Source organism: Equus przewalskii, chromosome 7 (assembly GCF_037783145.1).
Source record: "Equus przewalskii isolate Varuska chromosome 7, EquPr2, whole genome shotgun sequence".
NCBI lineage: Eukaryota > Metazoa > Chordata > Mammalia > Perissodactyla > Equidae > Equus > Equus przewalskii.
In genome coordinates, this window is record NC_091837.1 from 49,404,354 (window position 1) to 49,430,390 (window position 26,037).

At 36.3% G+C, this 26,037-nt stretch overlaps 1 protein-coding gene and 1 long non-coding RNA gene across 2 annotated transcripts in view; one reads left to right on the forward strand and one right to left on the reverse strand.

Moving 5' to 3' along the window:
- Window positions 1–26,037, reverse strand: part of LOC139084519 (uncharacterized) — an 80,429-nt gene that overhangs the window by 15,843 nt on the left and 38,549 nt on the right. The window lies entirely within an intron of this gene.
- PSMA8 (proteasome 20S subunit alpha 8) overlaps window positions 1–26,037 on the forward strand; it is a 42,220-nt gene that overhangs the window by 2,122 nt on the left and 14,061 nt on the right. The window contains exons 2-4 of the mRNA XM_070627512.1: window positions 15,435–15,561; window positions 21,656–21,780; window positions 24,766–24,888. Of these exons, the coding sequence (XP_070483613.1) occupies window positions 15,435–15,561; window positions 21,656–21,780; window positions 24,766–24,888 (375 nt within the window). The remainder of the gene's footprint in view (window positions 1–15,434; window positions 15,562–21,655; window positions 21,781–24,765; window positions 24,889–26,037) is intronic.

Below are 26,037 nucleotides of genomic sequence, written 5' to 3' on the forward strand. Positions count from 1 at the left end.
GGGTTCTGCTTCTTTCTTGATGATTATTTTACAGCCTGAGGTGAGGCGAGAGGCCTGTTTTCTTTTTGCTTTACTTCCCTTTTATATAAATGAAAAATAAGTTTGAATAACATTTTGGAGAGGCAGTACCTTTCTTCTTAGGGAAAAAAAATGAATCCACAATATTCCCATGAAAAAGATAAGATTTATTCTCATTCCTCATTCTGTCCTTTCCGTGACCCCTAACTGTGATTAGCTGCATATTTCCTACTTTATCAAATCTCAGCTCCACAGACTGGCCATCAAAGTCTTCCATAATCCATATCCACCTTCTTTAATTAAGGGAGCAGCTTCATGATTTTACTAATATATGCTTGTGCCCTTGTAGGTGGGGAGAGGAGAAAACACCTTTCTTTCTGTCACTCTCCATCTTAGCTCTCAGAATCTCTTCACCTTTCTCCTCCTATGAAGCTTTCTCTGATCCACTCCAGTCATCATGTAGCTTCTGAATTTATAATCTGTACCACAGAGCCTTATGCAGTATTTCCTATTTGGCTTCGTATTCTCTTTAATTTCAGGTATATTTAATAGTCATCTCACACCAACTGGAGGGGAAGATCTTTGAGAATCTAGATTGTGTAATTCCTTTTGTATTTCCACTATCCAATATACAGTGGAGGGGCTAGGAAGGAAGTAAACTAACATTATGTAATACTTATTTTGAACCAAGTGCTTTATTTACATTATCTAACGTTAAGGACAGTTATTTTTTATATGGGGAATCTGTGATTCAGAAGCTTGCTGAAGGTGCCCAGCTAGAAAGTGATGGAGCTCATATTCACACTTAAATTTTTCTAGCTCCAAGGCCTGTATTCTTTGCATTGTACTATGCGCTTTATTCAATAAATATTTACATAATTAGCTATCATTATCATGAATGTGGAAGCCAGATATGTATCACGTAAGGAAGTTAACTTCTCTACACTTTAGTTTCTTTAGTAATAAAATAAGCATCAAAATAGCACCTGCTTCATAGGGTTGATGTGAGAGTTGAATGACGTAATAATATGTGTTAACACCTTGCACAATATCTGGTTCACAGCAAGTACTTAATAAATGGTAGCAATATTATTTACTATCCTTTTGTTTTCTCTTTTGCCTTCAATTTTGTCTATGGTTCTTCCAGCGCATTCATTTATTATCTCAAGTCATTTTTGTTGAACACTTACAAATGCCACATGTGGTGCTGGGTCCTAGGGTTTCACAATGAACAAGGCAGGCTCAATCCCTGTCCTCAGAGAGCTTACTATGTAGCAGGAACATCAGATGATTTTAGTCCTAACAAGGCCCAACTGAGCATTATCATGGAGAGAGTATGGGACATTATGGGAACTCTAGGTATTAGGGAGGTCCCCCTGAGGAAGTAATTAAGTGGACATCTGAAAGACGAGAGGTAGTCAGGTGAAAAACTGGAAGGGGAAAGAGGGAGGAATATTTTAGACAGAGGAAATAGTATGTGGGAAGACCAAGCAGCAAAAAACGAGTGTGTCCTATGAACTGGAAGGCATTCAGGATAGCTGAACCAATGGAAAAATGGGAAGAGATGAAGCTAGAAATGGGCTGGATCATGGAATGCCTTTAAGGGAATAAGAGGCCTTGAAGAGTTTTGATGTGGCAATTGTCATTCTCCGGATTTTTGCTGTTCTCTCCTTCTAGTGACAGACTGCATTTGTCCAACCACAGGGGTCCTCACATGACCCAGGTAGAATCATTCGTAGTTTCTGTCTTTCTGGCCACAGTGATAAGCATGTGACTCAAATTGAGCCAATAAGTCCATCCTTAGGACTTTTCTCATCAGAGGCAGTGGTAGCTTTTCTCAGGGAGAACTGTCGGGAAATGAATTCGTGGTTGCCGCTGGCCATCTTTTTTTCCTGTATAGAGAAAGCCTCTCAGCATTAAGAGTAAATAGTATAGTCCCTAGATCCCAAGTCCAGCTCTGTACCGTACTGGTTTGCTTACTGAGGAATGGTCCCTACTAATACAACTTTAAGTAGAGGAGGGCCACATTCAGATTTTCTCTTTTTTTTCTTTCATATTATTTTTTTAACAGATTTCTCAGACAGTAGTGTAGTCAGTGAATTGGATGAAATCAAGATTGGAAGCAAGGAGACCACATAGGAATCTGGAAGTAGTCCAGATAAAGGATGATAGTAGTTTTTACTCCAGTTGGGGCAGAAATTGAAATAAGACAAATTCCAGAGAAACTTTAGCAATATGGTTGGTACAATTTGATGATTATTTGGATGGTATATGGAGGGCAGGGAATGGAGAGAAGGAGATGTTGAAGAAGGAGGAGTCAAAGATGGTGCCTCCATTTCTGGATTTAGCCTCTTAGTAAATGGCACTGCCATTTTCTTAGGGAATATGAAGCACTAAGTTTGAAGGGAAGATAACTGAGATTTGGACTTGCTGAGATTGACATGCTAATGAGAACCATAGTAGGCAGTCTCTAAAATGGCCTCCAATGATCTCCACCTCCTGGTGTTCATGCCCTTGTGTGATTCTCTCCCCTTGTGTGCGGGCTGAACCCAGTGACTCACTTCTAAGGAATGAGTTAGGCCAAAGTGATGGGATATCACTTCAGAGATGAGGTTACAAAGAGATGGTTATCTTACATCTCGTTCATCCTCACTCACTGTCTTGCCTGCTCATGCTGGTGGAAGCCAGCTGCCATGTTGTGAGTTGCCTTGTGAAGGGGCTTGTGTGGCAGAAAACTGAGGGAAGCTTCTGTTCAGAACCCAGTGTGGAACTGAGGTCCTTAGTCCAACAATCCGCAAGGAATTGAATCTTGCTAACAGCCATGTGAGTGAGCTTGGAAATGGATTCTCCACTATAAGCCTTGAGATGAGTGCAGCCCTGGGGGGCAACTTGACTGCAGCCTTGTATGAGAACCTGAGCCAGAGGACTTAGCTAAACTGCATCCAGATTCCTGACTCAGACTGGGAGGCAGCTGGATACACATGTTTAGAACTCAGGAGATTGATCTGGGCTGGAGATTGTAATTTTGAAGTGCATCCTTTCTTTCCCCTGCTTAAAACCTACGTTGAAGGTCAAGTAAATGAGTATGCTTCTTCACTTGAGAAGATGAAATATAGATTATAGACTAATAGACTATATAGACTATGTAGAGGATAAGCCTACAACAGTGTGGGACCTTAATGACTTGTGTGTAGTATACCTTCGCTAAACTGTGAGAGGAGTGAGGGTAGAAACCACGTTGCTGTGAGCGGAGGGATGATGACAATATTTGGCTTTGAAGGAGCTGAGAGAAAGAAGTAAGATTGAAGTGAAATGGTCTTTAAGATTTTGTTTAAGAGAGTCTTTAGCCTATGTTTAAATTGTTGGTGAGAAAAAGGCAGTCGAGAAAGTTGTTTTATTTGTTCTTAGGTTTATTTGATTTATTTTTAACTTTTTTTATGGAATATTTTAAACACACAAAGATATAAAGGGAATTGTATAATGAACCTCTGTATACCCATTACCCAGCTCCAACAATTCTCATTTTACCAATCTGTTTTATCTTTCCCCAACTCTACCCTCTTTTCAATGGAGTAATTTTAATTGAAATTTTTATTGAGATAATTGTAAATTCACATGCAGTTGTGAACAATATATAGAAATAGTACATAGATATCCCTTGTATACTTTGCCCATTTTTTGCCAATGGTAGCATTTTGCAAAACTGTAGTACAATATCACAACCAGGATGTTGATATTGATACAAACCACCTATTTTCCTCAGATTTCTCCAATTTTACTTGTACTCATTTATATATATATTAAGTTCTATCAAATTTTATTGCCTGTGTAATTTGGGTATTAACAGTCAAAATACTGAACAGTCCCAACTCCACAAAGATCCCTCATGTTGCTCTTTTATAACCACACCCACCTCCTTACCCTCTCCCTACACCTTCTATCCATAGCCCTCATCCCTAGCAGCACTCATCTGTCCTCCATTTCTAAAATTTTCTCATTTCAAAATACATACATGGTATCATACTTTTCGGATTTGGTTGTTTTCCCTTGAGATTCATCCAGGTTGTTACACATATCAATTTATTGCTCAGTAGTATTCCAAGGTATGGATGTACCATGGTGTTTAACTGTTTACCTGCTGAAGAACATTTGGGTTGTTTCTAGTTGGGAGCTATTATGAATGGAGACGCTATAAGCATTTGTGCATTGCATGTTTATTTCTCTAGGATAAATCTCCCAAGTATGCAGTTACTGAGTTATATGGTAACTGCATGTTTAGTTTTAAAGGGAACTGCCAAATTGTTTCCCAGAGTAGCTGTGCCATTTTACATTTCCACCAGCAGTGTATGAGTGATCCCGTTTCTACACATCCTTGCCAGCATTTGGGTTACTATTTTTCATTTTTGCCACTCTGATAAGTGTGTGGTGATATCTTATTGTGGTTTTAATTAAATTAGCTGTTAATGGCTAATGATGTTGAACATATTTTCATGTGCTTTTGTGCCATCTGTATATCTTCTTCAGTGGAATGTCTCTCATGTCTTTTATCCATTTTCTAATTGGATTTTTTTTTACTGTTGAGTTTTGACAGTTCTTTATATATACTACATTCTAGTCCTTTGTCAGATATGTGGTTTGCAAATATTTTCTCTCAGTCTGTAGTTTGTCTTTTCATCCTCTTCACGTGGACTGTCACAGAGCAAAAGTTTGTAATTTTGCTGAGGTCCATTTTAACAATTTTTCCTCTTATGGTTCATGCTTTTTGGTGCCGAGTCGTCTTAAGACCTCTGTCTAGATGCCCAAATTTTTCTCTTTTTTTCCAAAAAGTTTATGGTTTTACATTTTACATTTAAGTCTATGATCCATTTTGAGTTAATTTTTGTATATGGTATGAGGTTTAGGTCGAAATTCATTTTTCATTGGAGTATTTTAAAATAACTTCCAGTTATTGTGATATTTCACCTGTGACTATTTCAGTACAGTAGTCCCCCTTTATCCACAGTTTTGCTTTCCACAGTTTGAGTTACCTGTGGTCAGCCTCGGTCTGAAAATATTAAATGGAAACTTTCAAAAATAAACAATTCATAAATTTTAAATTGCACACTGTTCTGAGTAATGTGATGAAATCTTGCACTGTCCGCTCCCTCCCACCCAGGAAGTGAATCATCCCTTTGTCCAGCGGATCCACACTATATAGACTGCTCACTTGTTGGTCACTTAGTAGTCGTCTCAGTTATCAGATAGATTGTTGCAGTATCACAGTGCTTGTGTTCAAGTAACATTTATTTTACTTAATAATGGCCCCAAAGTGCAAGAGTAGTGATGGTGGCGATTCAGATATGCCAAAGAGAAGCTGTAAAGTGCTTCCTTTAAGTGAAAAGGTGTAAGTTTTCAATAAGGAACGGAAAAAAATCGCATGCTAAGGTTGCTAAGATTTACAGTAACTTTTATTACAGTATATTGTTATAATTGTTCTATTTTATTATTAGTTGTGGTTAATCTCTTACTGTGCCTAATTTACAAATTAAACTTTATTATTGAGCCAGCGCCATGGCTGAGTGGTTAAGTTCGTGCGCTCCCCTCTGGCGACCCCGAGTTTCACTGGTTCAGATCCTGGGTACATACATGGCACCACTCATCAGGCCATGCGGTGTCCCACATAGCATAACCAGAAGGACCTACAACTAGAATATACAACTATGTACTGGAGAGCTTCAGGGAGAAGAAGAAGGAAAAGAATTTTTTTAAAAATTACAACTTCACTAATTGTACAACTTCACTAATAATAAATTTTAAAAAAATTTTAAAAAACTTTATCATAGGCAAGTATGTATAGGAAAAACATAGCATATATAGCATTTGGTTCTATATACTGTTTCAGGCATCCACTGGAGGTCTTTGAATGTATCCCTCCGTGGATAAAGGGGGACTACTGTTTACATCTCTGAAAAATACGGACGTTTATTAAAACCATTATAACTTCCAATGAAATTAACAAAAACTCCTTAATGTTTTATAATAGTCTACATTCTAACTTCCCTTATTGCTCGCAAAATATATTTGTTAGGTATCTCTGTTTTATTCTGGAACAGCATCCACCTTTTTTTTTCATGCCTTGGACTTCTTGAAAAGACTGGGTTTATTGTTCAGTAGTGTCCCACTTTCTAGATTTATTTGATTATTTCCTTGCCCTCGTAGAATTTACTCTTTAGAGAGAGAACAATAATGAATACATAACTGTAAATGTGTTGATTGCAAGAATAGAACAGGTTGTTTAGAGAATGAATAGTAGAGAAGGACTCCTTGAGGTGAAACTTAAATTGAGACCTGAAATAAGAGGGGAAGCATTCCAGGGAGAGGGAATATCATGTGTGAATGCTCAGAGGAGGGGAACAGAATGTGTTTGAGAAGGTCTTGGAAAAAAATAGTGTGGCTTGTGCTTGGTGAACAACAGTAACATATCATTGGAGAAGTAGACAGAGGCCAGATCATGACCAGCTTTAAAGGCAAGACTAAGGAGTTTGAAAAAATTTTCTATGTGCAGCGAAATGTCGTGGAAGGATATTCAGCTGGAGAGTAATCTGACCCTATTGATGTTTTTAAATGCTCACCTTGGCTGCTTTATAGAGACTACACTGGGGGGTTGGGAGGGGAGGGACGGGTGTGGAGAAGTGGGGAGCAAGAGTAGAAAATGAAAAAATTATCAGGCTGTGAAGTAGTGCACAGTCTAGGCAGGAAACGATGGTTGCTTGTACTAGAGTGGTGCTAGGAAGAAGTGGATAGCTATTGCAGGTAAAATGGACAGAAACTTGGTAATTGATTAGAAATAGATGGTGTGGGAGAGGGAGCTATGAGGTATGACAACCAGGTTTTTAAATCAGATGTGGGTGTTAAATTTTATTGAATACCTTTGTAGCTTTAATCCTTTGCTTTTTATTTTTACTGTTTAATTGTTTTAGTTAGGACTATCTCAGTTGTAAGCATCAGAAATCCAACTCAAACTAATTTTAACAAAAAAATGAATCTATTGAATCAGGTACCAAAGGGAGCAGGAGTGAAACTTGCTTTTAGGTTTAGCTATATGGCTTCTAGGGTTTTAAATGATGTAAGCAGAACTGGTGTGTGTCTCTCGGTGTCTTTTTCTGCCTCCATTGCCCCTCTCCATCTCTTGCTTCCTGTCTGCAGTACTTTCACTCTCAGACAAGACCTAAGTGGTAGCTCCTAAATAGCCCCAGGCTCCAGGCCCCCAGCCTTAGGTACAGCAGAAAGAATTATCCTGTCTTCCAAACACTTCTGGTAAAACTTTAAGGAATTACTGTTGGCTAGGCTGTGTTACATTACAGCCCCACCTAAGGACTCATTTTTTCTCCAATAACAATTGAAATGCTGCTGTTATCAGAAGGGCAAAAATAACAGATCTCCACTGTCCACTGTAACATTTATATTGAAAGATTTATTTTTGTTGACATGGCTAAAATTCCTAGAATTAACCATACTTGTTTATGGTATATTATTATTTTTCTGTACCTCTGGATTCTATTTTTGAAAATCGTTTCTTGAATTTTTGGCATCAACTTTCCTAAGTGAAAATCATTGGTAATTTTCTTTATTTAGAAAATGTTATATTTGGCAGATTTTAACATTGTTGCCTAGCTTTCCTGAAAAGAGTTAGGAACATTTCCATTTTGATCTGGACCATAGAATAATTTAAATAGCATAGGAATTACCCATAACAGAAGATTAGAAAGAATTCATCCATGAACCTTCTAGGCCTGACACTTGTTTTTGAGAGAGAGTTCTTTTCTGAATTATCCTATGTTAGTTAGTGAAACTGAATTTTCTATCTTTTCTTGAGTCAATCCAGACAGTTTTTAATTTTCCTAGTTTGTCATCCTTTTCAGTGAAGTTTTCACATTTATTGTTAGGGTTACAATTTTTAAATTCCTACTTCTTTACACTTGTATATATTTCTTTTACACTTTCCCCCTCTTGGCTATCTTGGCTAGATTAACTGAGACTTCTCTTTTAATTATTTCTTTAAAAAAAAATCTCTTGGTACTATTTATCAATTTTGTTGTTTTCTCCCTAATCACTGAGTTCTGCTTTTTTGTTCTTTGTCCCCTTAAGTTTAGCTTAAATATTTTCATTCCTTTTTGAACTCCTTGAATGAATGAATTCTTAATTGATTTTTTATTTGATTTTATAAAATGAGATTATGAATTTTCTTCTGAACATTATTTTGTCCACATCCAAAAGACAGCGATATTAGGATTTTCATTATAAACATTTTCTAGATAGTCTGTGTTGGCAGTTTTAATTTCTCTATTAAGTCAAAAGTTGTTTAGGTGAGAGTTATAAAAATTACTGGGTTATCTTTTGATCAATTAATTTGATATTTCAATTTGGAGAAAACATTGAGATTTTCTTTGAATCCTAATATATGTTAAATTGTTATAATGTCCTATGGCTTGATAAGAAGGCACAGTCCCTATAGGGTATAAAGTTCAACAAGTGTCTATGAAATGAGGGTGGGATATGGAAGGAGGGTTCCTGATTTTAGATAGGATGGTTAAGGAAGGCCTAGTGGCTGAACTGACAGACTTGAATGAAGTGAGGGATGATAAGAGTAAAAGCCTTGATAAATTGTTTTATTTAACTGAAAGGTATAATCTCAGGTCTTGTTCTGTATTTTTCCTTCAATTATACTAACTCAGAGCACACCTTTTTGCATAGTTATGTTGTATAAAACAGTACTACTAACATCACACTTGGCCACAAAGCAATCGCAAACAAATACCTATATCAAAATATTTAGGAGAAGAGGCGGAGCAAAGGAGAAGGGGTGGAGCAAAATGGTGGGGTGAGCTGACCCGGGATTCTCTCCTCTCCAAAATACAACAAAGAACTGGAAAAACTGAATTTCAGAGAATAAATCTAATGCCAACAATACCAAAAAGGCAGAGATCATAAACCTTACTTACGGCCTCGGAGGTGCTAGAACGGTAGGAGAGAACATCACTCCCTCCCCTAGAGTCTGCGATCTGCTGCGCAGGTGGGAAAGGAGCGGGGGAGGGGCCGCGTGACCGGGGATCATCCAGGACTCCTGCTGCTGGTTCAGTGGAAACCCACTGATGGGGGGGAAAGCTTCTGTCTGCGGGGACCCCATAAACCCAGGGCCTCGGGAGACCAGAGAACAGTACTGATCTGAATCCAGATCGGTGTACAAGAATAGCAGCCCCTCCCTCCCAGTAAAGCCACTGGGTGCAGCCATCTTGCCCGAAGGCGGAGAGCTCATAACACGCGGCTCTTGACCCCCATCTAGTGGCAACAGGCTGTAACTGCAACCGAATTCTACCACCATGTGAAAAAACCGCTCCTCTACCATCCAGCAATTTATAAAAGCCCCAGACCAGAAGGAAAACAATAAAAACATAGAATTAAGTACTGAGGACTTGGAATTAGGTAAACTAAGTGATAATGAGTTCAGAGCAGCTATAGTCAAAAAACTCAATGAGGTAGAGAGAAAGATAAACAAGCCAAGTTCTGGAGTTACTTCACAAAAGAGATTGAAATCATAAAGAAGAATCAAACAGAATTACTAGAGATGAAAAACACAATGGACCACATAAAACAGAATACGGATTCCCTGAATGCCCGTGTAGACACCATAGAAGAGCAAATTAACATAATTGAAGATAGACAGGCTGAATGGCTCCAGGCAGAGGAAGAAAGAGAACTAAGAATTTAAAAAAATGAGGAAAATCTCCGAGAGATAGTGGATTCAATGAGGAGTAAGAACATAAGGATCATAGGAATTCCCGAGAACATGGAAAAGGAAAATGGAGCAGAAAGTGTGCTTAATGAAATTATTGAAGAGAACTTCCCAAATCTAGGGATTGACGGAGAAATGTGTGTAGAGGAAGCTTTCAGATCTCCTAGATTTGTCAATGTAAAAAGACCTACTGCAAGGCACATAGTAGTAAAATTGGCAAGAAGGAAAGATAAGGAAAGAATACTCAGGGAAGTAAGAAAAAAGAGAATAACCTATAAAGGAGCCCCTGTCAGACTGTCAGTGGATTTATCTACAGAAACCTTACAAGCTAGGAGAGAATGGAGTGACATATTCAAAGCTTTAAAAGATAAAAATCCTCAGCCAAGAATACTTTATCCAGCAAGAATTTCCTTCAGATATGAGGGAGAAATTAAATCTTTTCCAGACAAACGAAATTTAAGGGAATTTGTAACTAAAAGCCCTCCACTACAAGAAATCCTCAAGAAGGCTCTCATACCTGAAAAAAGAAAAAAGGGAGAAAGGGGTCACAATCCACACACTAGGGAGACCGATGGATAGAACCAGAACAGGATAGCAAATATTCAACTATAGCATTAGGGTAAAAATAAGGAAACTACCAAAGCAAGGACGATCTTATCACTCTAACTACAAATTCATAACACGAGTTGGAATAAGAAATGAAAATAATTATTTAGGAGGGGAAGAGCAAAGGGTCTAAATCAGTATTGGTCAAGTAAGTAAGAGACCACCAGAGAATAGACTATATTATACACGAGATTCTAAATACAAACTTCAAGGTAGACACTAAAATAAAATACAGAACAGAGTCACAAATCATAAATAAGGAAAAATCTAAGAAATCCAGCATAAGAAATTGCAGTATTAAATGGGTAGTCTAAAGCACACAGGAAAAGAAATGCAGGAAAACAAGATAATGAGCAACAGATTGACAGCATTAAGTCCACATGCATCAATAATCACTCTCAATGTAAATGGATTGAACTCTCCAATAAAAAGACACAGAGTGGCAAAATGGATTAAAGAACAAGATCCAACAATTTGTTGCCTCCAAGAAACACACCTCAGCCCCAAGGACAAACACAGGCTCAGGGTGAAGAGGTGGAGGACAATACTTCAAGCTAATAGCAAGGAAAAAAAGGCAGGTGTTGCAATTCTTATATCAGACCAAGTGGATTTCAAAATAAGACAGGTAAAGAGAGACACAGAGGGACAATATATAATGATCAAAGGGACACTTCTTCAAGAAGAAATAACGCTTATAAATATCTATGCACCCAACACAGGAGCACCAAGATTCATAAAGCAACTATTAACAGACCTAAAGGCAGAGGTTAAAAACAACACAATAATAGTAGGGGACCTCAACACCCCACTCACATCAATTGACAGATCATCCAGACAGAAAATCAACAAGGAAGTAGTCGAGCTAAATGAAAAACTAAAACAATTGGACTTAATAGACATATATAGATCACTTCACCCTAAAACAGCTGAATACACATTCTTCTCAAGTGCACATGGAACATTCTCAAGGATAGACCATATGTTGGGAAACAAGGCAAGCCTCTACAAATTTAAAAAAATTGAAATAATAACAAGCATCTTCTCCAGTCATAGTGCTATAAGGCTAGAAATTAATTACAAGAAAAAAGCTGAGAAAGGCACAAAGATGTGGAGACTAAACAACACACTACTGAACAAGCAATGGATCATTGAAGAAATTAAAGAAGAAATCAAAAAATACCTAGAAACAAATGAAAATGATAGCATGCCATACCAACTCATATGGGATACAGCAAAAGCTGTATTAAGAGGAAAATTCATCGCAATACAGGCACATCTTAACAAACAAGAAAAATCCCAAATAAGCAATCTTAAACTACACCTAACGGAAGTAGAGAAAAAAGAACAAATAAAGCCCAAAGGCAGCAGAAGGAGAGAAATAAAAAAAATCAGAGCAGAAATAAATACTATTGAAACAAAACAGGCAGTACAAAGGATCAATGAAACAAAGAGCTGGTTTTTTGAGAAGATAAATAAAATTGACAAACCACTGGCCAGACTTACAAAGAAAAAAAGGGAGAAAGCTCAAATAAACAAAATCAGAGATGAAAGAGGAGAAATAACAACAGACTCTGCAGAAATACAACGGATTATAAGAGAATACTACGAAGAACTATATGCCAACAGAATGGATAACCTAGAGGAAATGGATAAATTCTTGGACTCCTACAATCTCCCAAAGCTCACTGAAGAAGAGGCAGACAATTTGAACAGACCAATCACAAGGAAAGAGATTGAAACAGCAATCAAAAACATCCCAAAGAATAAAACCCCAGGACCAGATGGCTTTCCTGGGGAATTCTACCAAACTTTCAGAGAGGATTTAATACCTATCCTTTTCAAGCTATTCCAAAAAATTAGGGAAGATGGAACACTTCCTAACACATTCTATGAGGCCAACATCACGCTGATACCAAAACCTGACAAGGACACCACGAAAAAAGAGAACTACAGGCCAATATCACTGATGAACATAGATGCAAAAATTTTAAACAAAATTTTGGCAACCAGAATTCAGCAATTCATCAAAAGAATCATACATCAGGATCAGGTGGGATTCATACCAGGGACACAGGGATGGTTCAACATCCGCAAATCAATCAACGTGATACACCACATCAACAAACTGAGGAATAAAAACCACATGATCATCTCAATAGATGCAGAGAAGGCATTTGACAAGATCCAACAGCCATTTATGATAAAAACTCTGAACAAAATGGGCATAGAAGGAAACTACCTCAACATAATAAAGGCCATATACGACAAACCCATAGCCAACATCATACTCAATGGGCAAAAACTGAACGCCATCCCCCTGAAAACAGGAACGAGACAAGGATGCCCTCTATCACCACTCTTATTTAACATAGTACTGGAGGTCCTGGCCAGAGCAATCAGGCAAGAAAAAGGAATAAAGGGAATCCAAATAGGGAGGGAAGAAGTGAAATTCTCGCTGTTTGCAGACGACATGATCTTATATATAGAAAACCCCAAAGAATCCATTGGAAAACTGTTAGAAGTAATCAACATCTACAGCAAAGTTGCAGGGTATAAAATCAATTTTCATAATCAGTAGCATTTCTATACTCCAGTAATGAACCAACAGAAAAAGAACTCAAGAACACAGTACCATTCACAATCGCAACAAAAAGAATAAAATACCTTGGGGTAAATTTAACTAAGGAAGTGAAGGACCTAGATAATGAAAATTACAAGGCCTTTCTGAGAGAATTGGATGACGCCATAAGGAGATGGAAAGACATTCCATGTACATGGATTGGAAGAATAAACATAGTTAAAATGTCTGTTCTACGTAAAGCAATCTACAGATTCAACGCCATCCCAATCAGAATCCCAATGACATTCTTTACAGAATTAGAAAAAAGAATCCTAAAATTCATATGGGGCGACAAAAGACCCCGAATTTCTAAAGTAATCCTGAGAAAAGAGAACAAAATGGGAGGCATCACAATCCCTGACTTCAAAACATACTACAAAGCTACAGTAATCAAAACAGCATGGTACTGGTACAAAAACAGGTGCACAGATCAATGGAACAAAATTGAAAGCCCAGAAATAAAACCACACATCTATGGACAGCTTATCTTTGACAAAGGAGCTGATGGCATACAATGGAGAAAAGAAAGTCTTTCCAACAAATGGTGCTGGGAAAACTGGAAAGCCACATGTAAAAGAATGAAGATTGACCATTCTTTTTCACCATTCACCAAAATAAACTCAAAATGGATCAAAGACCTAAAGGTGAGACCTGAAACCATAAGGCTTCTGGAAGAAAACGTAGGCAGTACACTCTTTGACATCAGTATTAAAAGGATCTTTTCAGACACCATGCCTTCTCAGAGAAGGGAAACAATAGAAAGAATAAACAAATGGGACTTCATCAGGCTAAAGAGCTTCTTCAAGGCAAATGAAAACAGGATTGAAACAAAAAAACAACCCGCTAACTGGGGAAAAATATTTGCAAATCATATATCTGACAAAGGCTTAATATCCATAATATATAAAGAACTCTCACAACTCAACAACAAAAAATCAAACAACCCAATCAAAAAATGGGCTGGAGACATGAACAGACATTTCTTCAAAGAAGATATACTGATGGCCAATAGGCACATGAAAAGATGCTCATCATCGCTGATCATCAGGGAAATGCAAATCGAAACTACACTAAGATATCACCTTACACCCATTAGAATGACAAAAATATCTAAAACTAATAGTAACAAATGTTGGAGAGGTTGTGGATCAAAAGGAACCCTCATACACTGCTGGTGGGAATGCAAACTGGTGCAGCCACTATGGAAAACAGTATGGAGATTCCTCAAAAAATTAAAAATAGTACTACCATACGATCCAGCCATCCCACTACTGGGTATTTATCCAAAGAGCGTGAAGTCAGCAATCCCAAAAGTCCTATGCACCCCAATGTTCATTGCAGCGTTATTTACAATAGCCAAGACGTGGAAGCAACCTAAGTGCCCATCAACAGACGAATGGATAAAGAAGATGTGGTACATATATACAATGGAATACTACTCAGCTGCAAAACAGAACAAAATCATTCCATTTGCAATAACATGGATGGACCTTGAGGGAATTATGTTAAGTGAAATAAGCCAGCTAGAGAAGGATAATCTGTGTATGACTCCACTCATATGAGGAATTTAAAATTATGGACTAAGAACAGTTTAGTGGATACCAGGGGAAAGGTGGGGTGGGGGGTGGGCACAAAGGGTGAAGTGGTGCACCTACAACATGACTGACAAACATTAATGTACAACTGAAATTTCACAAGATTGTAACCTATCAACTCAATAAAAAAATGTAAAAAAAAAACATATTTAGATTACCATTGTAATATGGAATTAAAATTCTCATAGATTACTCTTGAATCCCTGAGAATATGGCCATGTTTCCCCAGAAGTCCTTGTTCGATAACTACCACCGTTGTACATTATTCTTTAGACTTTTCCCCACTTCTTCCCCAAGGGAAGGAGTGGAGGGAGGGGCAATAGTGATTCTTCTTGTTGTAACTGTGTTGAATTGAGGCTTCGTTGATCAGTGTCCTGGAGTGAGGGCATTTGGTCTAGAGTGATACATGGGAGAGCTTTCAGAATTCTGTCTGCTTGACTTTCTGTACTACTACTACCATCAGTACTGGTACTGCCCATTCTAATAAGGAATCCACATGGCTTCCCAGTGTCGTCTTTCATTTTGGTTAAAATTGTTCTGTATTTAGATAGCACTTCTTTAAGTGTATCGTGTGAGATCAGGATACTCATGTAGTTTCAGCATTGGTGGTATATTCTTCCGGTTTCTATCTATCTGTCTTCTTTGCTTTGAGTTGGGGAATGGACTTCTAGTAAGCCTGTGCCTATGCATCTGTCTTCTTAGAAGTCTACTTTTCTCATTTTTATTGAATGTTCAAGAAGAAGACTTTTCTTATAAGTCATGTATTAGAATAATTTGACTTTAATGTTAAAACTGACAACTAATTATGTTTTTTTAATGACAGGTTGGAATTCGAGGTACTGATATAGTTGTGCTCGGGGTGGAGAAAAAATCTGTTGCTAAGCTTCAAGATGAAAGAACTGTGAGGAAAATTTGTGCCCTTGATGACCACGTCTGCATGGCTTTTGCAGGTACTTATGGACCTACAATAATGATACAGAGTACCTTAGTGTAGTAGGGTAACACACTTGGCCCCACTACGGCTCTTGTGCTATATTTATATAACATGTGGAGCTATACTCCATTTCTTGTTAAACACAGTATTCCTTATCTTTTCTGGAAAATCACAACTCTGTAAACCAAGATTTCTGATAATGAGCTTTAATAAAACGTATGTTAAAAGATACGTATTACCTTAATTATAACTTTAGTTAGCTGTTTCTTTTTTAACTTTTTACTTTGAAATAATTACATATCCTCAAGAAGTTGCAAAAGAACACAAGGAAGTCCCCTTTACGCAGTTTCCCCAATGGTAACATCTTCAAAAACCAGTAAATTGACATGTGTACAAGCCACAGAGTTTATTCAGATTTCACCAGTTTTGCATGCACTCATTTGCTTGTGTGTTTGTTTAGTTTTATTAGTCTTATCATGTGTAGATTCATGTAGCCATCACCACAATCAAGATACACAACACTTCCATCACTACAAGGCTACCTCATGCTATTCTTCCTTCTTGTCTCTAACCTCTGGCAACCACTAATCTATTCTCCATTTCTATAATTTGTCATTTTGAGAATGTTATATGAATAGAATCATACGGTATATAACTTTTTCATATTGGCTTTTCTTATCCAGCATAATTCCTTTGCAATTCATCCAAGTTGTTCCATATATCAACAGTCCATTGTTTTTTATTGTTGAATAGTATTCCATGGTATGGGATATATCATACTTTATTAATAACTCACCCATTGAAGGACAGTTGGATTTTTTCCAGATTTTGTCTATTACAGATAAAGCTGGTATGAACATTTGTGAACAGTTTTTCTGTGTGAGCATAGGCTTTCATTTTTCTGGAATAAATGCTCAAGAGTACAATTGCTGGATCATATGGTAATGTATGCTTAGTTTTATAAAAAACTGCCAAATTGTTTTCCAGAGTGGCTGTACAATTTTACATTCCCATTAGCAACGTATAAATGATTCATTTTCTCTGCATCCTCAGCAACATTTGGTATTTTACTATTTTTTATTTTAAACATTTGTATAGGTGTATAGTGATAGCTCACTGTGGGTTTAATTTGCATTGCCTTATGGCTAATGATGTTGAATGTATTTTCATGTGTTTATTTGCCTCTGTATAGCAAACAAAACATGTTTCTTGTCTTTTTTTCTTTGCTTATTTTTTAATTCTGTTTTTTAAAAACCAGAATTTTATGTTGATGTTTAAAAACCTCAGTGAGCAAGAAATAGCCTTTCTAACTGTCTTAAAAAAGGAATCATCTTGCCACAAAACAAGTCTTAATAAATTGTAAAAGACTGAAATCATACAGAGTATCTTTTCCAATCAAAATGGAATAAAACTAGAAATGAACAGCAGAAGGAAAACTGAAAAACCCACAAATATATGAAAATTAAACAATACTCCTAAAAACCCATGGGTCAAAGAAGAACTCACAAGAGAAATTAGAAAATATTTTGAGACAAATGAAAATGGAAACACAACATATAAAACTCATGAGATGCAGCAAAAGCAGTGCTAAGAGGAAAATGTATAGCTGTAAACACTTACACATTAAAAAAAGAAAGATTGCAATTCAACAACCTAACTTTATGTCTTAAAAAGTAGAAAAAGAAGAACAAACTAAACCAAAAGCTATCAGAAGGAAGGAAATAAAAATTAGAGCAGAAATATATAAAATTAGAAAACAGAAAAACAATATAGAAAAATCAGTGAACCCAAGAGTTGGTTCTTTGAAAAGATCAACAAAATTGACAAACCTTTAGCTAGATGGACTAAGAATAAAAGAAGACAACTAAAATCAGAAACAAAAAGGGGTACATTACTAACGATTTTACAGAAATAAAAAGGACAACTATATGCCAACAAATGAGATAACCTAGAAAAAAATGGACAAATTCCTTAAAACATGCAAAGTACCTGAAGTTACTCAAGAAGAAATAGAAAATCTCAACAAATGTACTATCAGTAAAGAGTGAATCAGTAACCAGAAACCTCCAAATAAAGAAAAGTCCAGGACCAGATGTTTTCACTGGCAATTCTACCAGACATTTAAAGAGTTGATACCAGTCCTTCTCAAACTCTTTACAAAAAATTGAAGAGGAAGGAATACTTCCAAACTCATTCTGTGAGGCCGGGATTACCCTGATACCAAAACCCTGCAAAGACACTGCAAGAAAAGAAAACTATAGACCAATATCCCTTATAAATATTGATGTAAAATTCCTCAACAGAATACTAGCAAACCAATTCAGTAATTCAAAAGTAAATTGGACTACCTCAAAATTCAAAACTGTAATGCATCAAAGGACACAGTGAACAGAGTGAAAAGGCAATCCATGGAATGGAAGAAAATATTTGCAAAATTGTATATCTGATAATGGATTAATACCCAGAATATAGAAAGAACACTTAGGACACAACAAAACAGCAAACAACCCAATTCAAAAATGAGCAAAGAGGGCCAGCCTGGTGGCATAGTGGTTGAGTTCACATAATCCACTTTGGTGGCCCAGGGTTTGCTGGTTCAGATCCCAGGTGTGGACCTACACACTGCTCGTCAGGCCATGCTGGGGTGGCATCCCACATGCAACGTAGAGGAAGACTGGCACAGATGTTAGCTCAACGCCAATCTTCCTCACCAACAAAAAAAAAAAGAGGAAAGAACTTAAATAGTTATTTCTCCAAAAGTGTTGGCAAGAATGTGGAGAAATTTGAATCCTTACAGACTATTGGTGAGAATGTAAAATGGCGCAGTTACTCTTGAAAACAATATGGTAGTTTCTTTTTAAAAAAAACAAAATTACCCTATGATTCAGCATTTCCACTTCTGGTGATATACCCAGAAGAACTGAAAGGAGAGACTCAAACAGATATTTGTACATCCATGTTTACAGCAGCATTATTCACAATAGCCAAAAGGTGGAAATAACCTAAGTGTCCATTGATGGATGAATAGATAAACAAAACGTGGTATGTGTGTACAACGGAATATAATTCAGCCTTAAAAAGGAAGAATTCTGATACATACTAGAACATGGATGAAGCTTGAAGACATTGTGCTAAGTGAAATAAGCAGTCACAAGAGGACAATTACTGTATCAGTCCACTTATATGAGATACCTAGAATAGTCAAATTCTTAGAGACAGAAAGTAGAATGGTGGTTGCCGAGGACTGGAGGAGGGGCATTGGGAGTTATGGTTTAATGGGTATAGCATTTCAATTTGGGAAGATAGGAAAGTCCTAGAGATGGATGATGATGATTGCCCAACGTGTAAATGTAATTAATTTCACTGAACTGTACACTTAAGGGTTAAATTTTTGTTATGTGTGTTTTACTACAATAAAAATTTTTTTTTAAAAAGGAATCATCTTAATGTAAATGATATGGAATGCTTTAATTTATGGTGCACATACCTTTCTAACTTTAATATAAAAACAATTTCAGTATGTATATAACTTTTTGGCAGAGTAAAATAAGCATTTACTAATATTCTCCCCCACATGTTAATTAGCTTTCATAATTGGAAAATACCTAAATTTCTTTTATTGGGGAATTCGTATAATGAATCATGGTAAATCCATGCAGTTGCTTAAAAGTACATGCTCTGGAATTATACCAGTTGGGTTCTAAGCCAGACTCCATTGTCTGCTATACCTGTGACCGTGGGCAAGGTACTTAACTGCTCCTTGCCTCAGTTTAACCATCTGTAACATGGGCTTAATGATAGAATCTACTTTATTGATTTATTATAATAATTAAGTGAGTTAATACATAAGCATTTAGAACAATGTCTGGCATAAGTGAGTGTTTAACAAATGTTACTATCACTATTACCACTACTATTACTACTAATACCATATTATCATTCTTATTACTATTTAGTGGCAGTTACAAAAGGAAGTGTAGGATCTGTATGTATAAATGGGAAAGTATCCAAAATATGTCTTAAAAATAATTACAGAAGAATGTGTGTCATATAGTTCTGTTTATAAATTGTGGAATTATATGGTAACTTTTATTCCCCCTGTTGAAATATTTTACAATGAGCACGCATATAAAAATAGTTCCATTTTGAAAAAAAATCACATTATTTTGTCAATGTTGTTGTTATATTGTGCTTTTAATGTTTGGAAAACAACCCTTAGGGAAAAAAGTCAAAGAGTTTGAAAAAGAATTATTTCATGAGGCATGTGGAATTCCATTTCATAGTAGAAATTTTATAATATGATAGTATCTTCAAGGTAAAGCTGTGGTATAAATTTAAAAGCACTAGACTGAGGGCTCCATTCTTCTATAAACAGCTTATTTATAATCAAAGTGAAATTGCAATTTTCAATGCTATCTTTAAGTGGAATTTGTTCTCTTTTTCTAGCCATTTAGTATCGATTAGTATAATTCCTACTACTTAGGTTGAAAACAGACACATACACACAACTGTGTTACTCATGGTTTGGCAAATTTACCACTAAATTTTTTTCCTTGAATCAGGTATATTACTACTTTCTAAGTATGATACTTTTATGTTTCTATAGTTTTGGATCACGTTTACATTGTAAAGGGGAAATACTTAAAAATCTCCTTTCTGATAATATTTTCTAAGTGAGTGAAGCTTTTAATCCATAGGATGGGCTGAGTCAACCTTTTCCCATTCTTTTCTTTCAGATAACATTTGCAAAAAGAAGAGAATCAGTTTCTCTTCCTTTACCTGTCTGATTATAATTTTCTCCCTACCCGTGAGCGTTAGGGTGCTTCTTAACAGTGGCATATTCTAACAGCTTCTTTATTGTTGACTGCTATTAACTATCTTCAGGGACTGACATTCTTCCAGGTTTGTAGAAACACTATTTGAAATGGTGTGGAAGGGGAGCAAGAGTTTGTGACTGCAAAAGACTGATGGTTATGTGAGAAACAGCTGTTTCAGAGATTTTATGAATGAAGTTTTTGGGCAATGTGGTATTAAAAGAGTAGGGAAAGAAAGAAAATGGCCATGGAGAGGTCAAATGCCAAAGAAGTCTTGAATAGAAATGTTTGCAGCCTTTGCATCTGTTTAAGCTTTTGATCAGTCTATTTTTTTGATAGAAACACATTAACTATTTCCTTATAGAAGTGTTGAAAATTAATTAAATGATATTTCGGTATGGCAAAAGCAAAGAAGTGTTTTCTTTTTCTGTTTTAGCTTTCTTGATTTTCAAACCCTTAATCTTAGACAAAAAGCTGAGAAATGATATGTCACAGTTACATTGAATGCAGTTTGAATTCAATGGATATGTGTTTGATAATGAAGTAATACTCATTGTTTTCACAAGAAGAAATCCAGCTTACTTCATGGTTTAGGTAATAAGTATATTGGTCTTGGAATCTGGATAGACATCAACCTTTGAACAGTCTGCCATTGATATCTTTCAGAAAAAAATTTTAAAAATATGACTACATAGATTTTTTAAAAACATTTAATAAAACCTGATAACCAGCCCAGCTACTGTGAATTAAATCATTTTGATCTTTTGGAAATAGTTTATGTGACATTAGTGTTTAATCATTATTCTTTAAAGCCGTTTTCTTTAAAAAAGAAAATAAGGGGCCGGCCTCCTGGCCAAGTGGTTAAAATCTGCGTGCTCCACTTGAGCAGCCCGGGTTTGCGGTTCGGATCCTGGGCTCAGACCTACTCCACTCATCAGCCATGCTGTGGAGGCATCCCATGTACAAAGTAAAGGAAGACTGACACGAATGTTAGCTCAGGGCTAGTCTTCCTCAAACAAAAAAAAGAGGAGGATTGGCAACAGATGTTAGCTCAAGGTGAATCTTCCTCACCAAAAAAAAAAAAAAAAAGAAAAAGAAAAAGAAGAGTGCATCAAATTAAGTCTTAAAGGAAATAAATCAGTGTTGGACAAGTGATACTCTATTTTACAAGTTCTTTATAATGGATATATATTGAGAAAAACAAAGGACATTATAAGAAAGATTTTATGATGGTTAAAACCCTTTTGTCAAGGAAAAAAGTCGTTCTTTTTTGTGATGTGTCAACTGCTTTCATAGGACTGACTGCTGACGCTAGAGCAGTAGTAAACAGAGCTCGTGTGGAGTGCCAGAGTCATAAGCTCACAGTTGAGGACCCAGTCACTGTAGAATATATAACTCGCTTCATAGCAGCCTTAAAGCAGGTAAGCCAATATTCCAGCAGGTTTCTTCAAGTTTTCTCCTTTTCCATCATTATGGGTCCTATGAAAATACTATAATCACTCCAATCATTTGGTCTATTAAATCAACTAAATTCCTTATTCTTTCTCACACTGACTTCATACTTACACTGTTATTCCAATGGAATGGATTGATTTGATCACTAGAAATCTCAGTCAGTATCAATTCTGGGAATTATATTAAAATTTAAAACAATAAATCTAATCTTTAAGGGGATTTCTACACTTCTGGAGACATAGTAATGAGAACCATTTTTTAAAGTTGACCAAAGAAATACCCATGATTCTTTCAGCTACAAACCTAAACATAACTAATCAGGTTTAGATATGACTTCTTCTGAATTCATGCATAGATACATGGCTGGACATTAAGTATAATCATGATGTAAACATGTATTTTTTCACTTATAATTTTATGTGTCCTTTATATATGTCAACATAGTCCTTATACTTAAGGTTCTTACTAACTACATAATACTGTTTCTAGTTAATATCTGGTAATTATTTAGGTTGTTTCCAGTTTCTTTCATTTTTTTTCTCTCTCTCAATTTGCTACTTTAATAACATTACTCTTTGTCACAGCCTTTCTTTTTCTATTTTGAATTATATTGTTAAATTAATTTTCAGTATGGGATTACTAGATTAGAGACTGTAATTGGTTTAAGACTCTTGTTATATGTAGCTAAATTGCTTTCTAAAAAGATTGAACCAATTTTTATTGTGCAACCAGCAATGCATAAATGTAGCCCTGAAGGATCATTAGCATTGGGTTTTTCATTTTTCTTTTATTTTGCAAATAAGTATAACATAGTACTGTAATAGTTGTTTCAATTTGTATTTTATAATTAGTAATGAGGTTGATATTTTTCTACATGTTGGTTTGCTATTTTCAGTCCTTCTAGTCCCTTCTAGTCCTTTCTAGTCCTTCTAACTATCCTTCACTTTGACAGGCACTCTAATGGTTAAGACTGTTCCCCAGGAGCCAGAATTTGAGGGTTTGAATCCTGGCCTTGCTACTTCCTACTTAATGCCTTGGGCAAACTAGCTTGTTTTACCTCAATTTTCTTATTTATAAAATGAGTGTTACAATAATACCTACTTTGTTGGGTTGCATTATGGATTAAATGACTTAATACATTTATAGCATTTAAAACACTTTCTGGCGTGGATTTTACCATTTGTCCATGTAGAGATTTTTTAATGGACTACATATCCTAGGTATTAAAGTTTTAAATTACATATTTATAGAAAAATTGCCCTATTTTAAAAATTTAATTCATATGCAAGAAAGTCCAAATTTTTATATTGTTCTACTTTTCTTTTTTATTTGCTTTGATTTTCCCAGTAGTTAAAAAGGTATCCACCAAAAAACAAGGTACAGAACGTTATGTATACAAGGTTCCCAATTGTGGTTCTTAGGTTTTCTTCTAGAACTATAAAGGCTATGCATTGCACAGTTATAGAAATATATATTGTAAATCTGTCACAGTGGAATTGCTACGGGGAAGGAGCCTGGGTTCTGGGACAAGAGAGAGAGACCCTTTATGTACAACTTTTGTACTTTTTAAATCATTTTAACCTTGTCCATGTGTTACTTTTTCATTAAAAAGAAATGGTTTAGGGGCCGGCCCAGTGGCACATGGGTTAAGTTCGCACATTCCACTTCAGCAGGCTGGGGTTCTCTGGTTCGGATACCGGGTGTGGACCTACACACTGCTTGTCAAGCCATGCTGTGGCAGGCATCCCTTATATAAAGTAGAGGAAGATGGGCACAGATGTTAGCTCAGGGCGAGTCTTCCTCAGCAAAAAGAGGAGGATTGGCAGATGTTAGCTCAGGGCTAATCTTCCTCAAAACAAACAAACAAACAAAACAAAAAAAATGGTTTATTGAGCAAATAAAGTAAAAGGGTCTCTCCTCTAAGGTATATTTACAAAGCATCTACTTCATACCTCAATATGAACTAGGAACATCAGAAAATACAAAGGAATTAAGACATAAACCCTATTCTTTAACAGTTTATGTTTGTAACCCAACTATTTGCATTCAAATTTTGAGGTGGTTTATGGAGATACATATATGATAAAATTTAAAAATAAAAATTACGATACATTGACAAGTCCAAGAAGAAAGCTAGTGTAAAGTTATTTCAAGCCACAGAGTTACATACAGTTCCTCAAGTTGCCTACAAATGGAGTCTTGAGCTTTCTGTCAGAACTGCCTCTTGGTACAACGTCTAGGGGCACCAGTCTCAGAATGAGTGTGAATTCCACTCCCTGGAGCACAAATCCAGGAAGTTCCTGGCACAACAGGAAAAAGAAATATAATTGGTTTCCAGTGCCCCGCTGTCTGTGAGGGAAAAGCATGCTTTTTCTTCAAGAGAAACAAAGGTTTCCTTGTCTTGGGACTGAAAGAAATGTCTTGGTTGGCTTTTCTGTAGAGATAGCTTAGTCTATAGTGAACAGAATATACTTGATGATAATAGTATCAAGTGAGAATACTGGATAATAATAGTAACAATTACAGTTTCTCTCAAAGTAAACCAAGGACATGCTTCCAAAGCACAGCTCACTGAAATCAGCTGTGCTGGGAACCAAAATGCTGTGACACACACAGTTCTCTGCTATATTAAAGAGATCACAATCTAGTTATGTTACCAAAATGTTCATGGAGCAACAAGAAAATTATCTTAAGACCATATGTAAGCAAACTTAGGATTTTATTTTACAGACTGTGTACATTAATTTCTTAAAAATTTCATCGTGGATTGAAGTCAGTCCAGAAAAAGTCAGGTAGAGGATCTTAAAGATACTAAAATAAGAATTGATAAAGAAGATCATTTTGGCAGGAATGCTTTATTTACTATTAGAATTTGTTATTTGATAAGTAATACTGTTATACTTTGTATGGCCTCATATAGAAAGTAGTTATGAAAACATTTTATTTTTCAGAAATATACTCAGAGCAATGGACGAAGACCTTTTGGTATTTCTGCCTTAATTGTAGGCTTTGATGACGATGGTATCCCAAGATTGTATCAGACTGATCCCTCTGGTACTTACCATGCTTGGAAGGTGAGTCATGAATTTGTTAATATATTTTAGAAGTTGAGGGGGCAGCCCGGTGGCCAAGTGGTTAAGTTTTTGCGCTCCACTTCAGCAGCCCAGGGTTTCGCCAATTCGGATCCTGGGTGCAGACATGGGACCACTCATCAGGCCATGCTGAGGTGGCGTCCCATGTGCCACAACTAGAAGGACCCACAACTGAAAAAAGATATATATATATACAACTATGTACTGAGGGGGTTTTGGGGAGAAAAAGAAGTCTTTAAAAAAAAAAGTTGACTAAATGTATTCACTGTAAATGCTTTATCGCTTTCAGGGACATGACAAAAAAATTTATGTTGCATTAAAATATCGATGGTGATACAACCTTTATGTGGCTATTTAGCTAGTCAGAAACTATCATGGTTTTGATGGGTACAGAAACACTTTAGTTTATTAATCACAGGGTGTTTTCCTTACTTTTTAGAAGATGTAACAAACTTAAGTGTATATAAATGATCAAATAAGAAAAATATCCAGTTTCTAATTCATCATTCATTCTTCCAAATTAGTATTGCATCATATAGATGCTTGCTTTGAGTAGTAATAGTATTTCTGCTTTTAGTAAAGAATTAAATGAGCATTTAAACCCCATACTGAAAATTTAATGCATCTTCCATTCTAGAAGAGTCAGAGCCCCCCAAACTATGAATCAGTTATACCCATGTGTCAGGATGTTGCAGTTGTCTCCACATAATTCCTGGAAGATAGTTTGTCTTCTGGGATAAGTTGTTATCCTTGTTTTAGTACCCAACTACTAAATTTGTTTAATGGTGCGCTTAAATCTAATACAAAAGTCTTCGGCCTAGGGAAACTAGTGGCAGTTTCCAGAAGTGAATTTTTGTATATTCTCATATATAAGAATAAGACTACACCACAGAATCTAAGTGATTTTGACTTCATTAAAAGTTTAAATACCTAGGCTTTAAACAATTTCATGAAGAGTTTATTTTACTATGATTAAGATGCAAATGAGGGGCCAGCCCCATGGTCGAGTGTTTAAGTTCATGTGCTCTGCTTCGGTGGCCCAGGGTTTCACTGGTTTGGATCCTGGGCGTGGACATGGCACCGCTCATCAGGCCATGCTGAGGCAGCACCCCACATAGCACAACCAGAGGC